Source organism: Asterias amurensis, chromosome 6 (genome assembly GCF_032118995.1).
Source record: "Asterias amurensis chromosome 6, ASM3211899v1".
NCBI classification, from domain to species: Eukaryota; Metazoa; Echinodermata; class Asteroidea; order Forcipulatida; family Asteriidae; genus Asterias; species Asterias amurensis.
Window position 1 is genome coordinate 23,559,784 of NC_092653.1, and position 19,117 is coordinate 23,578,900.

The 19,117-nt window shown below is 38.7% G+C and overlaps 2 protein-coding genes across 2 annotated transcripts; one reads left to right on the forward strand and one right to left on the reverse strand.

Moving 5' to 3' along the window:
* Window positions 1–709: 709 nt before the first annotated feature.
* LOC139938809 (A-kinase anchor protein 1, mitochondrial-like) lies at window positions 710–9,098 on the forward strand. The gene is made up of 9 exons (XM_071934447.1): window positions 710–784; window positions 1,758–2,712; window positions 3,129–3,321; window positions 3,508–3,604; window positions 3,904–4,031; window positions 4,345–4,525; window positions 4,927–5,142; window positions 5,585–5,727; window positions 6,311–9,098. The coding sequence occupies exons 2-9, from the start codon at window positions 2,138–2,140 to the stop codon at window positions 6,434–6,436; spliced, it is 1,659 nt and encodes a 552-aa protein (XP_071790548.1). The 5' UTR covers window positions 710–784; window positions 1,758–2,137; the 3' UTR covers window positions 6,437–9,098.
* Window positions 9,099–12,144: 3,046 nt separating this feature from the next.
* Window positions 12,145–17,721, reverse strand: LOC139938891 (uncharacterized). Its single transcript, XM_071934539.1, has one exon. It carries the CDS (start codon window positions 16,948–16,950, stop codon window positions 14,797–14,799), a length of 2,154 nt encoding a protein of 717 aa, XP_071790640.1. The 5' UTR covers window positions 16,951–17,721; the 3' UTR covers window positions 12,145–14,796.
* Window positions 17,722–19,117: the final 1,396 nt, after the last annotated feature.

A 19,117-nucleotide genomic window follows, 5' to 3' on the forward strand; every position in this document is an offset into this window, starting at 1 on the left:
ATGTACACCAACCGATACACAATCATTGGTTTGGCATCTTTGTCAATAAAATGAATAAAAAAGTCACAAACTTATTGTTAATAAATCTAAATCTTTAAAGATTATGATCAATCCTTGCAAGACATAGCTTTTTACGACAGTGGTTACGATAATATAAAAATGACACACCTCCTATAAAAATGGTATATCCACTCTGACGTAGGGTTGTTTTGGTGGGGGCCGAATAGCTCATTATGCAAGAAAAAATAGATCCCATCTTATTATTAAAGTTATCACTTCAGATTTGATAAAGTATTTTTTAACAAAAAATTCTTGAAAGAAAACACATGTCAACTGCATGTCTTTTATAATTTACTGATTCGTTGAGATTTCCAGCAGAATATGTTCACAATAAACCAATGTTTTGGGCGGATCACATTGTTGAGTTTGTTGTATCAATCCATCGTTACTCACACGATATTCAGGGAACCCGTTAAATGCTGAAAAGCACGGGGGTACACACTCTCAAATAAATATGTACAAATATAACATTTTTGTCTATAACAAAATTTCGCAAATTAGAAAATTTAACAAATTTCAAAGACAACAAAAAACTAAATAAAAGTGCCAACAACTGTTTCGTTATTTGTAGTATTAATTAAAATGTAATTTAAATCATATGTTTTACCTCATATAAATACGAGCTGTGCGCCTCATGCTTCAGTCTCTTGCTACGTATCCCACGTGGTGGTGATTTTGCTTCTAACTGCTGGAGAATTTTGTGAAAATTCTCCTTTTGGTCGAGGTAAATATAATTTATTTTCACGTAGACGGGTAACTTGATATCTATAGTTGATGTTTTTGGTGGAAAAAGTACTTGTCTTTTGTTAAAATTGGCAGAAATTAATGATCTTTGTTGATGGTCACACGTGGCGATTCTGGGCTGTAGTGTAGGCATTATTGACTGTGTATTGTATTCTGGATTGCTGTTTGTTGTACCATATGCGCATGGTGGAAAGTTGCAACCATGGTGAAGAATGGTTCAATCGGTTGTCAATTTCCACGCTTGTTTTATGTCTGTCAAGTACATAAACATTTTTTTGTAGGATTAAACGGCAATTTGAATAAAAAGTCAGAGTGTAAATGAAACATGTGCACTTTTCTATCTTTGCAACTTTTGATTGAGCAATTTATTTATGTTTTCATCACAACAAAATTAAAACAAACGACATGTCTCATTCCTGAAAAACAAACCCGAGTTGTTGGTGTTTACCATGGAGGTCCATGGTGTTTACTGACTGTTGTGCAACACCAACAGCTTGATCCTGCTGAGTGATATTGAATACCTAGCCCCAATAATGGTGTCAATACATACTTTTACTTGTCACTCATGTTCAATTTTTGATGGGGTCAATACGACTAGTGGTCTAGTGGTTGACTGCATGACTGAGAGAATTGCCTAATAATAAACAGTAAAACTAAAAAGTATACTGCAGCGACACAAGAATCTAGGTTTTATTGTGTAGCTGCAGTAAACATTAGGCTAGATTATAATAGGTAAAGCAGTTTCAAAAACATTCAAATACAGTGCAAACACTAAAAATGTTAAGTTAAAGTTGCCTCTTTAAAAATTTTGTAAATATGATCGTGTAATCATAGAGCAAGGAACAGAAATACTGTTACATGTACTGTTTTTGTTTATAATATAACTGTGGTCTCTTTTATTAAAGTTTAGGGCTAACTCATGCTGTGTTATTCTTTTTAATTTCTCCCTTCAGCTTTTCCTGAATGGCACTGCAAATGACAGAGCAACACAGCATCAATGTTTTCCATCAATTCAGACGAAGACCTCCCTCGGATATACTGAGATTACTATCGTATAGAAACATTGCACCTGTTTATCTATTAAGAAATCAACCTGTCCTAGACTCAAGGACTTCAGTACAAGACTCAGTTTCCGCTCTTTGAAACGGTCACCCCTAATAGTATATATTTGTGGGGGCCAGGAGGCCTTTTTTGTTACACTTTTGTAGTATTTATACGCTTACGATATTCTACATTCACTTCCAATTTGAGTATTTTTTGTGTGGGGTTGCTGAACCCTTATCTGAGAGACATTAAAAAATTAAAGTTAGTTTTTCAGGAAAAATAGTTAGCCATGGCTCAATTGCGTTATACAAAGTATGCCATGGTGTGCGGCACTGCTGCTATAACCGCAGGATTAGTCGGACTTTACTTATACAGGAATAAAACAAAGAAGGATAGATCACCGCTTGCAAAGAAAGATCAGGAAAGCAAAACTGACATAAAAGGAGAGAGTTTGAAAGAGGAATTGCCTTCAGCTGATTGTTCCTCTACCCAGAGAAGTTCCTTGAATGCACAGAGTGAGAAACTTGAGTTTTCGGATGAAGGTCAATCACAGAATGAAGTTGTTCAGAAAACTATCGCTGAAGAAGCGCAGGACATGTTTGCTTTAATGGACAATGTGAATGATTCAGGGTTTGCAACTAATGCCAATGAGACAGAAACCCTTCCAGTGGATAAGGTCATTGAGGAGCAAGTCACACAGGCGATTAAAACATCTTTGGAGTCCGCTATCCCTGATAATGGTTTACCAAGCGAGGGGGAGATATCACTTACCTTAGATTGGGCTACTGCAACAATGCAGCAAGATCAACAAGAAGCCAAGTCGCCAGTGTCACCAACTACAAGTGTTCATAGTCATCCAGAAGGGTGAGGGATGTTTTATTAACCATAACCTCCCCAAAACCACTGCCCCAAAACCACTGCCCCAAACCCATCAAAAGGTGTGTTGCTTAATTTTGATAAAAACATCACTTGCAGTTTTTTTTACTTGAGTGGCTGTTCCTGCCTGACATGAAATCAGGCACACCATCAGAGTCAACATGTTTGTTGCACATGGACGAAAGTACATGTACACTCTAACTTATATTTAGGCTTCTGATGGGTTGAGAATGGTTCGCTGCAAAATTCATAAGATAAGTTTCTAGAATTACATGTAACTGTATGCAGAAAGTCAATATAAACAAGGGTGTACAAATTCTAAGTAAGGTTTGCGAGAGACATCTGGATAACCTGTTGACTAAATCCATGTGGACTAATCTTTGAAATTTTACTCTCTCTGTTAGGTCCATGGCTGGATCAGATTTAGGTAGCGAGTCTAACAGCGACAGCTCATCATTTGATAGTGGGCGCTGCACAGGGTCGACAACAAGCACAGGAGCAGTGCAGCAGTTGCAGCAGCCTGTTGCTCCTGAAATGCCCACTGTCTACCGGTTTGAATTCCCCGCTGATTTGTGTGGTCGACTCATTGGGAAAGCAGTAAGTTTTTGTTAAATTTACAAGTTTTGTCTTATTAATGATATGAATGTAAAAACAAGCTTCATGTTCTGCTAGCAGTCGCAACATATTACACAGCAGTCTCTCCACTTGGTAAAGCGGGCTTATCCATTGCAAAGTATTCACGTTCTTAATACACGTTTTTTGTGTTTTTTTTTACTTCATTAGGGAAAAAACATCAAAGGAATCCGGAATCGATCAGGTGCCAAAGTGACTCTTCTTGACATGCCAGAGGACGAAACTCTACAAATCTGTGTTGTTGAAGGTATTTGATAAACTTTTCTAAATGCTTTCAATAAAGGTGGAAATCAGGTTTTGGTTTACACCATGTGGGTGAAGTCGTTCTCCTTTGTTTGGTCTTTTCAAAAGACCAATACAATTTTTTTTAGGAACTAAATCTGATTATGGTTGGTGCATTGTACCAAAATTACCTTTATATACCACAATCCCCAAACCCATATTAAGTATGGATCAATGGTTCTGCGCAAAGAAATCCAGTGTCTAAGGTCACATTCTGTGCAGGGCAAAGGTTAATGCAATAATTTGTCCACATTTGCTTGATAGGTTTTCAGAGCCAAATTGATGCAGCCCTTAAAGATATCCAGCACAAGTTCCCTGCAATCGACACCAGCAAGCAATACATCAAGAGCAAACAAATTCAGCCTGATCTTGTCGCACCAGAAATATCCACGGTAAGATTAACCTAACCTCTGACCATGTGTCTTTTAACGTTTAAAATGTTTCAATATGATTACTAATCAACGGGGCTGCTTAAGGCGAAATTAATCTGTGGGAAGCTTAGTAACGATATTGAGAAGGTTTTGAAGAACACATTTCAGTGACAGAAAGACAACAATTCTTATGCCTCATACACGCACCACTATTAATGATGTCAAAAGAAGGCACCTGGTTTTTGTTAACAGTTGTAGAATGCTTGTGCACAGGCACATATTTTCATTGTCTGAAGAAAAGGTTGTTATATGTTGGTTTTAATTTCCCTCACAGATTCATCTGCATGATGAGATCATCAATGATGTCCTGGTCTCTAGTGTTGTGTCTGCAGGTCATGTCTTCATCCAGCAGCCAACCCACCCAACATACATGGCTTTACCCAGACTAGACAGCTTCATGAATAACTGTTACAGCCAAGTGGAGATGACACCACCTCTTCCCAGGCCAATTGAAGGTACGGATGTGAAATCGGTTTGTTTTTATTGATTCAATTGTACCCTTAAACTACCTTGCATCTTATCATTACAATGCGAAAACTAATTTCTTACGACAGTTTTTCCAGTTAAACTGTTAAACAAATGTCAAGTACATCCTTTGCTAAGTAATAAGGTCAGATCTTGAGGCTGTTTACAGAGTCCAGTTGAACTTTTGAGTGTCTAGCAATATTGGACTGAACATAAGCAGTGATTTAACCTCTTCTCAACACTGTGAAACATCTTTACATGCCTCTTGAACTTGTTTATATAGTGGGGTTTCTTGCCAAGTGCTAATATTACTGGACAAGTGGTCCAGTGGTTGTCTCGATAATAAAATGTAATAATTGTTACATTTTGCTCTGGTTTTTGTTTTGTCCAGTTGGTGTTATATGTGCTGCGCCTATAATGCAAGGCTGGTATCGTGCTCAAGTAGTGGACATCTACCCCGACACTGAAGAAGTAGACTTGAAGTTCTTAGACTATGGTGGCTATGCTAGAACTGATAGCTGTGTTCTGAAGCAGATCAGAACAGACTTTATGTCACTACCATTTCAAGCTACGGAATGCTACCTGTCAAATATTGCACCCTTGGCTGGTAAGTGAGACAAGAATATTATATTTCCCCCTTCACACTCGGAATTTAACACTCTTAGCTCTGCATGTAAATATGTTTAAATACTTGCTGATTAAAACAGCAAAAGTCAAAAGACATAAGGCAGAGAACAACAAATTGTTGAAATCACCGTCTGAGTCATTCTTCAAGGAAAGAGAATTTCAGATTGCGCTTCTCATAAAGGCATTTTAGTCTTGGCGAAACTGATGCTTCCACTTTTAGTGTATTTTATGTAAATAGTTTAAAAGTTGCAACAAATAGTTAATAACCTGACGTTTCAACGCAAAAGCTTGAAATTTGATAGATTAAATTGTTGTTTTGTTATCGTGGACACGTAAGGTCAGTGGGCTAGGTTGACAAACTGCGTGTTTTTTTTTTTAGTCTCTGGCTTTACTTAAATTGCATGTGCTTTTACAATCAACAGATGAGGAAGATTTCTCTGAAACAGCCAGAATCTTTGTGGAGCAGGTCGCACAGAGTTTTGCAATCTTACAAGGACAGGTGACAAGCTACAGTGAGGATGGAGTACCATTTGTTGAACTTTTCTACACGGACAGCGAGAGAAGGGTAGGCCATCAATTTTAATTATCGTTTCAGTAGAATAACGTTTTACTGAATACACAATTGGGATGATGATTAAAGAGAAAGGATACCACCCTCACTATATCGGGGGTGGTAGGCAGCATGTTATAGATAGGACAGCTGCAAGCAGTATGCATGCTAAAGGGTTAAACAGGATAAATAACTTCATATCTTGGAGAAGGTGCATACATGTAGGAGAACAGCATCTTTCAAAATGCACACTTTCACAAGGATACTATTTTGGACATGAGATAAAGATTAGGTGTACTGGCTCTTTAAAGTGCCAAGGTAAAGTTTTAGTGTTGACCATTGATTCAAAGCACCCTACCCCAAGGTTTTAGCCAGAATTTGGGAATAGAGTGTCTGGATATTTAAAAGTTACCAAATTGTGCGTTTACATGTGAAATACATGTTCATGTTTTGTAACAGATAAAACTATCTCCAAAAGACGCCCAGCAACTTGACATATAATCGTTTTATGTAAGCTCTCTGTTTGTTATCGGTTTCTTTTCCGAATCTTCTTTAATTTTTCTGTTTTTCTGTCTGTCCAATCATTGATCGTCCACAGATTCAGTCCCTAAACAAGGAGTTAGTCAACCAAGGATTGGTCATGTGGTTTGAAGACAGCATCGAAATGCCATCATTGTCGTCCGAAAACACCAGCCTTGTAACAGAAGAGCTTATTACGGAATAGAGTAAGATTGCATCATTAGTGAGTAAATTAGTGTTTGTTTGAAATCAGTAGCTAAAGAATATTCTGTTGTATCTTTATAACTCCAATCGGTTGATGCTTAAAAGCCTCCTGCTTTTGAGGAAAAATACTTAAGAAATGTGTAGAACATTGCCTGTTGTTGAAAAGTGTTGCATTTATGATCCTCTGGGTGTACTGAAACTTATGTCATCAAACCTGAGTGTAAATTTCATTACAATGCATTATTGTACTGCTCTCCTTAAACCAGTTAAATATGCCGTAGTTCCGATTAGTGGCTTGGTCTTAAAAACGCTCTTAATACATGTAGCTGAAAAATTCCTGAGCCCAATTTCATACAACTACTGAAGCCGAAAATATTGCTTTACAATTTTCTGCTTGGCAAAAAATAGTAGGATACCAGTGGCAGACTGTACATGTGACTTTGTATTTTGGCTGGTGACTGAATATTCACAAATTTGATTGTTCGAAAGGGTTGCTTAATTCAACAAAATTAAGTATTCAGATATTTTCACAAGTATTCAGAAATTTATGTAAGAAAAGGGCACATAGAAAGTATGCCATATCATTGGCACATTAATTTTTTCTGCAAAAGTTTTGATTGCTTTTCCCCCCTTTTTTCTAAGAGTGTTAGTGTTTCTGTATCTTTTTCTGGGTTTATTTCTGTTCTTGTCACACTTTTGTTTGTCATAATTTCATCAAATTAGTGTTTTACAAAATATTACCTCTAAATTTTTGTTGCCAAATGAATGATATCCAATAACTCTTTCAAGTGAAATCCTTGTAATAAGCAAACTATGTCATTAAGCAGCTTGGAAAAATTAGAAATAGAAAAATTGTATATAGAATTTTTGATGCAGAGTCAAACTTTCTCATGTAAATACATTTATGATGCTCTCTAAATTTGAATAGGTGATGGTTGGGCAAACGTTATTTTTCTCTCTTTTGCAGGGAAATATATTTCAAGTCCGAAATATATTGTTTTGTAGGTAGCTCTTTTTTCTATTAAATTTTGTTTTGCTACCAAAATCGTCATAAAAGTATGCAAAGGAAAGCATGAAATGAGCACCGTCATCATGATCATAGCAGGTTTGCGGCTGTACATCAAATTATGAACTCCAACCCAGTCAATGCGCATGTGCAGAGCTATGGAGGGCTTGCGTGTGTGTACAGTAATAGGTTTAGTATTCATAATTCCATGTACAGCTACAACCCTACTTTGGTCATGACAAGAGTGCCCCATAAAGAAATTATTGTTGTCACATTGTTTTAAAAAGACTTATTTTGTACACTCAAAAGAGTTTGATTGAATTGAACTGAATATTGCATGCTCACTTTCATGAAGTGTCTATTGATAAATAAACCTGAAGATACACAACTTTTCACAGCGTTCAGCAGTAATGTTCACAACTCTCTGCTTACAGAGTTAGCATAGCATTATTCCTTAACTGGTCTCCTGGCCAAGTGTGTGTTTAAACACTCGTGTAACGATCAAAAGTCTCTCCATGTGGTCTGGCTGGCTAGTTCAGTGTTGAAAAGCATTATACACAGGTGGACAGAAATTGATATGCTAACTGGTCGCACTGGCTAGTTAAGTCTCTGAAACCCTGTAGTGGTGTTTACACTGAATGCATAAAGTTTCCTTCCTCCAAATATGAAGTATGCATAATTTATGTACAAGTTCCTAATGTAGCTAACCTGCAAAACATGCTTACCTATCAATAAAGAATGTTCTACTACTACTATAAGCACGCACTCATTTTGGAGTAGGCATTGCAATTTAATAAGACCCTGATGTCCTCGACATACATTCTAACCTAGCTAAAATAAAATAAAATCATGTCTCATCCAAATAACCTTGATCATAACAATAGAAAAACAAAATTATATCATTGAGTTCAATACATGTCAAAACAAGCCTAGAAATTGAGGAGGCTATGTTATGGAGTCTGTAAAAACAATCAAGATAAGTAAAAGAAATTACCTCTATGACAAGTTTGTGCAACGAGTGGTTTTGATCATGTTGTAGCAGGATAAACCACAACATGTGTACATTCCATGATTTTGTAAGGATTCATTACCTTTGCCATTTTGTTATTATGGTTTAAAATTATTTGCAGAGATAAGATCTTTCTGAAGTGACACTTAATTATCTAAAACGTTTATGTTATATGCTTGACCCCCAATAGTACTAGATGGATATTATTTACTAAATTTATGCTGCAGTAAAAAAAACTTCATATTTTACCCTTAAAGGTACCCAAAAGGTAACACAAAACTAAAAGGTTTCAGAAAGCATTTTTGATTTTAAGTCCAGTTAATTTTGTTTAAAAACATACTACATTAAGTTTGGTGGAAAGATTTCTACTGGAAATTTAATGTCACACAAAATGTTAAAACTTTTTTGTACTGCTGTTTTTGTGTAATGTTCTAAAGAAATCACAGTAATTTGCAGATAGTAAAAGCTTACTGTATGACCCCAAAATTGACAGCTGATAGTGCCATGAAATATAATGAATAAGATCATCAACAAAATATCTCTATGTACAACAAATACTGTAAAGAAATATGCCACATCTATGTGTATTATTTTAGTAGATTTGAGATTTGTTTTAAATAAAGCTTCATTAAAAGCAAACTTGCTGTATGGAACAGTTAACAGAATTGTTGTGTCTAAAATTTATTCAAGTTTCACACGCCTTGCTTGATTGTTAATAATTAATGCTATGACATGGAAGTCTTCAAAATAGTTATTTATTAATTGTGTTAGTAGTTTATAAAAGGTGTATTCATAGGCAGGCTATTTTCCCACCCATTGAGTGAGTGATTTGGGCCGCCATTTTGGATTTGAGAAGTAGTGGGCCAGACCATAGACGACACAGAGGGTGGTCGAGCTCAGCGTTCTACGGGTTCTGTTTCTATGGGCCAGACCAATATAGCGCCCTCTTGTTGTGTGTGTGTGTGTGGCGGGGGGGGGGGGGGGGGGGGTGGGGACAATGAAAGGTCCAACCAGCCTAAACGACCCCCACATAGCACCGAACAATGCAATTATTAATCTAAAACTTGAGATATAGGGCCTAAACATCTTGCTTGAACTTTGGAACTCAAACAAAAAGTGAATAACACGATAAAGTTGTTATTGCGACAACCCGGCCCCCACACGTAGATATAAACACAGCAACCAGGAGGTGTACACTTGTCTTGGTTTTTCTATCTATGACTCAGTATTAAACTCGTTGTTTTGTCTTTGTTAATAATTTGTGGCGAGTTAAAAAAAATTGTCAATATACAAAAGGACGTTCTGTTATCGAGAAGTTAGTTAATATAGTAACACGTTTTTGTTGTTTAAAGTGTACGTCTTCATTGTTATTTTCTTCCAGTAGCGGAAAACACAATAACAAGTGCTTGGTTTTTTTTTTAAGCTATTTAAAAAAAAACCTGTTAAACGTCTCCTAAACGGGCTAACATCGTACACCACTAAATAAGGTTTACATAGGGTTACGTTTTGATCTCGTTTCTGTTACGTCCTAACGAGGTAGGCATAAAGGAAAACAAATTGCGGCCATTTTGAATGTAACTTTTTTCATTTTTGTATCGCTCTTTTTTTACATCGGTTAAATAGTAGACCCGTCCAAAGTTTTAGGGATCACGAGAAAGGGCCAAGAGCAGCGTCATGGAATTGCGTCCGGTCCGATAGCGCTGAGTGTGGTTTCTTCAGAACTGATTGTGGTAGCCGTAGACGCCACTTTGAAGTTTCATTAATTGTTTGAAGTAGTTGATTGTTTTACATATACAGTTCAAACATGGAGGAAGGTTCAAAGTATTCGAGTGAGTCACACCATGGAGGTACATCACACAAGAACATTGTCAATAGTGTCTCTTATGTGTGTCCACTGATAACCGCAATGCTGTATTGACATCGAGTAGGGCCTTAGACGTTCTGATTGTAATCAGTGTTCGAAGAGCAAAGTCGACTTTTGTTTCATCCCAAAGTAATGGATAACAACGAAGCTGGCCGTAACTGATGGTACCATGTACCAAGTTCATAATTATGTTAATAGGGCCAAATTTACCTCACAGTTCAAACATAATCAAAGACACGACGAATAAAATCGGAACATCGCAACCCAGCGGCGTAGCCCAAGCACCCACAAACTTCCAGTGCCCCCCCCCCCCCCCCAGCCACCAATCAGGTGCACCCACTAACACAAACCCATTCCTCTGCCTCTTTTTTGGAGCAACACCCTGTGTTCAAGCCCCCCCCCCCCCTTCCGAAAAAGTCATGGCATACGCACAGAATAAAGAGATAAGAAACAAGACTGGCACAATGACAGTGCCCAAAACCACAGCTAATTTATAAAGCGTACAAATCACCTAGGTTTTTCAGTGTTTTCAAACATAGAGTTGTCGTGGGAACATGCCTAGGGGTGTCGAAGTAATAAAAGAGCAGTCCATAAAGAAAACCATAACAACCATAACAAAACAACCAACAACAGCAACAACAACAAAAAGACCCGCACGGAGGGAACCGCGCGTGAACTAGGCTGTGAAAGTGCTACAAATATAGGCCTGTACCTCAAGTAAACCTATTTTTAGTACAACATACATGCCTGACGTTTCGACCATTGCAGAGTCTTTCTTGAATTGAAGGCTATTTTTAGTTCATCTGAATTGCCCCCCCCCCCCCCCCAAAAAAAAAAAAAAAAAAATTGTTCTGTTCGGTAAAAAAAAAAAACCTTGATCAAATAGTTGGATGGTATCCAATTTGGTATTATATAGGTATAGGCCTATAGCTATATGCCTAGCGCCTATAAGCACAAACAATACGCTGACGTTACAGGCTGATTTGAACATGAGGACATTGCTTGTTTCCATAATAAGTTATCCAGTCCTTTTGCGTGGACACCCAATGAATTCAATTCATCTTGACATGCCTGTAGTTCAACGTTGGACCACTGACTCACGCATTGTGTACAAGTTATCGCGTTAGGCCTATACACCAGACCATAGAGTAAGGACAGTCTATGACCAGACTAACACCAACTGTTCGGTTTCTATCACTTCCGTTAAAGGTCAAGAGATCCCTGTCTTGGACTCAAACGGGACTTTCCCCAATATTTTTTTAGGTCGGATTTCGCAATTCAATTGTTTGCTTGTTGTTTACCCTGTGGGAGAGGTCAGTGTACACTAGGACCGATTCTGCGGAAAATGTAAACAGAATTCCACAATCAAAAAGTGCATAAAGCTCATTGTTAAACAGTGAACAAATCCCTCTTATTGGAAAGAAAATTGTATTTCATAGGTATGGGTAACATTCGAAGTGGAAACGGAACACCTCAAAATAGAATTTAGAACGGGTTTGACAATAGCAGGCAGACCTATGCAATTTGACAATTTGTTGTGTTCGAATGAGTCACAAGGTTATGTTTTTTTTTAGGACATTGATTTATAGAAGTTCAATGAGCTAATTGTACATCGTTTCAATAAAACATAATGACATAATTGTCAATGAGCACGTATTTCATTACAACTGTTAATACAAAATATTTAGCCAATACGATTTTGAATAATAATTATAATACAGTATAAATATAACAACAATAACAATTTGAACAAGAATTGTTCTATTTAAATTAAGCGAAATAAATTACAATGAATCAAAATAAAAGGGGCCATCTTCTCACACTGCAAAGTATATCCCATGTCGCTTCATGGTTTTAATTTGGATAAATATATAAATGTAAAAGCAAAGGTTAAATAATAAGTCAATATTTGGTGTTTTTTACACGAATTATCGTTATATTCGTTTGTACAATCTCATGAAAAGAACCGTTAAAATATGAATTAATTCATTACGTGCCAGTGTGTGTAGGTCCGACTCAATTATCACTCGGCCGTCAAATTAACAAAAGTTGTATACGTGAAATAATAGGCTTCGGCACAAGGCACATAACAAAAATACTACATGATAATGAGCATAAAGAAATGCATTTTTTTGGCAAAATAAACCGGATCAATCAATGGGAACGCTTTGATGTTGCCACTAGCCCTGACGGCCTTACACTTTCGTGTTATACTACAGTGACTGCATCTGTGTACGGCATAGAGGAGTCGTCTTGCCACCAGCTATGGCGGCTTGCCACTATAAGCAGCATGCGCAATGACAACTTAAAGACCCTGGGGTGGATTTCACAAAGAGTTAGGACTAGTCTTATCTCGAGTTAGGACCAGTTACTCGTCCTAACTTAGGACTATCCATGTAATTTGTATATCTCCTAGGACTAGTCCTAAGTTAGGACTAGTCATAACTCTTTGTGAAATCGACCCCTGGACACTATTGGTAATTGTCAAAGACCAGTCTCCTCACTTGGTGTGTATCTCAACATGTGCACAAAATAACAAACCTGTGAAAATTTGAGCTCAATTGGTCGTCGAAGTCTAATAGTGAAAGAAAAAACACCCCTGTCACACGAAGTTGTGTGCTTTCAGATGCTTGATTTCGAGACCTCAAATTCTAAATCTGAGGTCTCGAAATCAAATTCGCAGAAAATTACTTCTTTTTTGAAAACTATGCACTTCAGAGGGAGTCGTTACAATGTTTTATACCATCAACCTCTCTCCAATACTCGTTACCAAGTAAGGTTTTATGCTAATAATTATTTTGAGTAATTACCAATAGTGTCCACTGCCTTTAAGCAACACACACACACATCACATTCCAGTTCTGCTTCTATGAAGTCAATTTAAACTTGATAAATTGCCATTCAAACAAAACTATAGTGTTCGTATAAAAACAACTATTTAGCACAACCTTCTTTTTACATTCACACATGTTATTTATAGTTTGTTCACCCCCCCCCCTCAACCTGTCCAATGTCTTTCGCTTCTGATAAAAAGCAATCCCAATTGATCTTTTACATCAGGCAGTGATGAAAATAACATTTTTTTACATCATTAAACAAATCTTGAAGAAGGCGATCAAAATGACATCATGTGTAAGTTCATTCATTTAACATGACTGAAGAGGTATGTATCGAAAAAAGTAGGGGTCCAAATTTTTTTCAAAATGGCGCCTGTAATAATCCCAGAAAATACCATGAAAGTCTCGCTCGTATTCGGATATTATGGGACCCCTTTGGTCAGACATATATATACATTGAATTTTCTACCTGCCCGGACAAAATGTGTCATACATTTGCTTCTCGTAGAGAAATAGTTTTACATACAACAGTGCAACTTGCACGAATAATAATCATGAACAAAGAATAATAGTTATAAGACAAAGTTCACGTGATTAACCGGATTGGTTATCTCTACACCCTATCAACACGCATTTTTATACAAACCACTACATAAAAACATTCCAACAACTTAACAATCGCAAGTTTGAGATTACAACAAGGTACTTTACCCTTTAATTCTCAGGTTCCGCACTATTGTATTGCTTGCCACGCTGGAAATAATAGCACGTGCACGATACGCAATCACCGTTCTTTTTTTATAACTCAACGAACATGTGCTACTAAACGCAACTATTGGTTGCCCTGTTCGTAAAGCTCATCATTGAAGTGCGATTGTATTCCAACATACCTGCAACATTCCTATAGACCACGTAAACATTTTTTGTAACAAAAAGAGTGACATTCCATAGCCACAAAGGCAGGCTACACTGTTTTTGGCCATATGAGAAGTTTTACGTTGTGTCATATTTCACATTTGTATTAATCATGCATCATAAAAGTATACCGCTGAACAAGTTTTGAGACGTGCCCCCCCCCCCCTCTTTCATATCAAAAGTTGATAAAAACAGGAAGTGCAATCACCACAAAAAGTTGCATCCTTAAAAAAATTCACTTCACTCTTCCAACATTTCTGATTGAAACCGAGGACAATGATTTTGTTTTGAAGGGCCGTGTCACACGAGGCCATTTTTTCCAGACAACTTAGACTAGAAACAACCAACTGCAGTAAAGTGCATGCTACAGAAACGCTTCAGTAGAACTTGAGTATAATTGTTCGTACAAGAAAAATAGGTGAACGTTCAAATGCGAGTGGCGTTTTCTTACTGGTTTGAGATTGCCTGGAACGTGTAACTTGCATAGTGTGACATGACTGTAAGCTCCAATCGTAAAGAGTTATTCTTTTCGAACTAAACATATTCAATATAGTTTTTCAGAAAGTGGTTCATTCAAACAAAGTAATTTAGACAGTGTTTACGAGTATGTGTCAGCATAGGCCAACTGACAAAATACACAAAAAGAGTACAGACAAAGCAGCATCAAAATTCAGGTTTTAACTATGGCAGTATCATTAGGACTTGTACAATATTAGTGTTAGTTCACAGTTCACGATTCATTTTCAGCACACGTTTTGTTCGTATTGACATACTTCATGACAGCATTAGCAGCATCAAGTCTCCGTGCCTGGATCATGACAGATGCTAACCACTGCAAACCTTTGCACTGATGTTCCACCTCCTCCAGCAGAGTCTCCGTGGGCTTGTAAGCCGGAGTGTCCTTCAAGAGTGGTATCAAGGAGTCTAACTCCAAGGCACTTGCGAGGATGCGCCAGTCATTTCCCAGAGTAGCCAATGGGTCTAGGAGCAGCACCAACTCCATGCAGAGCTCGTGAGAGATAGTCCGTGGAGAGCCAGCCTGACTCAAGAAGTCAGTCGGAGAAGGGGATTCATCTCCGTTTATGATTATCTTCATATTTTGCGTGCACGGTTGTTGCGTGGGTTGGTCAGTGGTTTTAGACAATTCGTCATCTGACGATGAGTTTGATGTGTTGTCTGATGAGGTATCTGATGATGAAGGCACTGATGAGTTCGAGGATGAGCTAACATCTGAAGACAATGAGCTGATGCTTCCTGACCTGCTGCTGACGCTGGAGGTGCTGTCGTAGCGTCTTCTCTTTCCTGATCCTCTACGCTTGCTCGAGGGAAACACATTGATGACGGCCTTGTTGGAGTTTCCAATGTTCTCAAAGTTGCGCTTGGATGATGAGTTAGATTTCATGGAGGCAAGGACTTTTAAACACGTCTTATCAGATTCAATTGTTTCCCTGCCTTGCTGGTGAAGTACCAGTCTGACATCTATGTCCCGCACGTGCTCGTTCTCGTGTTTGAAGATAAAAGACACATGGGGGCACTTGCCATGCCAAAGGTTGAGGAATGGTACACGTTCTTGCCGGTCGTCCAACCGATGTGACCACCCTTCGTTGACGTGTTGCACGGTGGCCAACATGTCCTGATCATCCCCATGGAACAAGAACTCCTTCCGGGGGCACAACATCTTGAAGTGGTTCTTCGCCTCATTTTGTACGGCAAATTGCAGTGCGCACGGGGTGTTGTTCAGTAAATACACGCGGATTTCGTAGTGTTGTTTGGCGCGCATCTTCCCACCGAACACAGCCAACTGCATCCACTTTTTTATCCCTTTATTTGGTGATGTTTTCCCTTCAGCTATGCAGGTATAAAGAGTAAAATGTGACACCTGAACCTGCACTTCATTCGGGAAAAGTGTGTACGGTTTAATACTGTCCTCCTTAGAGCAAACCTCCTTCCAGTCCTTGTTTTGCATGAGGTGGGTCTGACTTGCCACAATAGAAACGTCGTTGATGTTGTAAGCACAGTGTCTGTAGCTCAGCATGGCAGGCTTGTTCAGCTTGAGTCCGTGAGGCCCACAGTGCACGACGGGGCTGATGATTGTCTGATCGTCACTCATGCCTGGAAAGTCTCCCAAGTCCCAGTCCAGGATGAGTGAGATGCGCTCGGTGCGTCCAACATCGATGGCGTGAGGTGGGATCGTCAGAGAGATACCCATCTCATTCAGTACTAACGTGTCACCGAGATGGTTCACTTCGCGGGATATGAAAACAACAAGTTTACTCCCCACCATGATGGTTTCACTCTGGGACATTCCAGCTCTCACCAACTCCTGTAGCTGATGGTCCGCCTGGAAGGATGGCCCCATCCCTCCATCAGTCAGAGCGGGTATTGGCGATGGCGTCTCATCACTACGTACTCCAAAATGGCCGTCGTATGTGTATGTATACTGGCCACCCCCAGTAAGTGAGCTTGCATCCAGGGCTCTTACCTGCGGGTTCCCATCTCCTAGCTCCCAAAATTGCGGGGGTGATCCTGACACGCCGGACGGCAGTGGGTCATGCAGGAATCCCCCATTAAAACCTCGGTTACTATAAGTAGTGGTAATCCACGGCACGTCTCGACCTCTACGGGGGTTGTAATATCCTCGAGAGGTAATGTCCTCGGCTTCGTCGACCTTCATGTGATCAATCGAAACCGCCTGAAATTCTTCGCACGTTATTTTAAACGTTCTACCGCAACACTTTGAACAAATACACTTAGTAATACACACGATGATGACAAGGAAAAGTACAGTTGCTAAAACAGCTATTACAATCATATATTCCATATCACCCCAATGATCATTCTCTGTGTTTGATGTTGGTGATACTCCACCCATTGGTCGACCCATTATGACGGCTGAACAATAATCTCCTCAGCACCAAACTCGCCTTAAAATACACCCGTTTCCTCGCACACTACGGGGTGGCGAGGTACCCGTCAAGACAAAATGCCAACACAAACTTGTGAGGTGTTACTTTAACAAGTAGGTGCACTGTGTTCGTTCCCTCCTGACAAATCCTTCCATGGAAGTTGCGAGACAAGTTGATAATGGTGAACATCAAGTTCATGCATACAGTTCAAAGCCGTTCAACTCGAACCGATCACTCACCGCAAATAAAAAACGAGGGACGTACATACACACGTGTAATCCAGACGGGAGCAAGAATAGGGCCTACGTGCAGTCACCACCGAGCACAAACAACTATGGATAGAGGTCATGCATGTTCAGATTAGCCACCGAATCAGATCAACCACCAGTTGGCACAATACGCCCACACGTGACGTCACTAATCTTGCGTATAACGGTAATTGTTCTTGTATACGAAAAATCTTAAAGATACCCGATTGTTTTCATTTTCGACGATTAAGACAACTTGTATTGTGGAAGACGTTTATATACGGAATCTTAAAGTTAAATACGGAATCTTAAAGTGATCATCGGCCGCTTAACATGTTTCCTATTGTCACCTAAATAATGCCAACGTTTACGTCCGATTGCGCATGCGCTTGGTCTGTGAGAAGTAATCTTTGTGTTAGTCATCATAATATTATGATGACTAACACAAAATGTCCCCTACGTACAAATGGTGTTTCACGATGCATTTTCTGATGTGCAACCTTGAAGAATGTGCAAGCTTCAATTGGAAAGTACCAAAAGCCGGTCAGCCAACAGACTAAGGAAAAAAACAAAACGGGGGGGGGGGGCACAGTGACTTTATTGCCTCATGTTTTGAACAACCAATTTCTTTCTCAATGCAATCATTTAATTCCTAATTATCTTCACAGGGTTTATGTCTTATTTTGAAGTAATAACTGCGATATCCACACCTTTCCCTCCCCCACCCCCCGAAAAAAAGAGATCCGAAAAAACTAAACCCTTGCTTTGATATGCGCCTCCCAGCCATAGTTGCGGATTTACATAACGTCTCTTGTTTCTAAGTTGTTGTCCTCCATTTTGTTGTAAATGCAGACAGCTTGGTCGATTGCTCTATGAACAACTGAAGTGTTTTATTTTTACCCTCTGTGGTGCTGATATCTTTTTATGTCAATAAAACCAAATATCCCGGAGATATCAACCTCTGGTGGATATTTAGGGGACTGTCCCATTTCAGTTCACGCGTTGTCTGAATGGATTGAGTTTATATTAAAGGAACACGTTGCCTTGGATCGGTCGAGTTGGTCTTTGAAAAGCGTCCTGTAACCGTTTGGTGTAATATCGAGATGGTTAGAAAGATGTTGTAAAAGTAGAATACAATGATCTACACAAATATGCCTCGAAATTGCATGGTTTTCGTTTTACCTCGTCGACAAACACGGACGGCCATTTATGGGAGTAAACACTTTGACTCCCACAAATGGCCGACCGTGTTAGTTCGCCACATAAAATGAAAACCGTGCAATTTTTAGTGATACTTGTGTGGCTCATTATATTCTACCTTTAAAACATCTTTCTAACCATATGCATTTCATAACCAAACGGTTTCAAACGCTTTTCATAGACCAACTCGTCCGATCCAAGGCAACGTGTTCCTTTAACCTTTAATGCTGTACGGTATGTTGAACGTTATCAATAATGCACACAGTATGAGATAAAGGATGGTTGTTTTTACTGGAAACCAATCATCACAATCAAGTAAAAAAAAGTTAGGGACATGTGACATGAGGTGCAGGAAGCATATGAAATCTAATGAATAATGAATGAGTTTTGTTGATGAACTGTGATTGTGAATGCATTGTTTACTTTTTTGTGAGAGATAATATTAGTAATGAAACGTTTTGTTGTTTAAGTAGCGCAGAAACAAGATGCCACATGGACACTATTGGTAATAAGGCAAAATAATTGTCAGCATAAAAAACTTACTTGGTAATGAGCAATGGAGAGATGTTGATAGTATACAATATTGTGAGTAACGGATCCCTCTGAAGTAACGTAGTTTTCGAGAAAGAAGTAATTTCTCACTAAAATATTTGTTGAATTGAATTCAAGACCTTAGCTGGGGTATCGAATTCAAGCA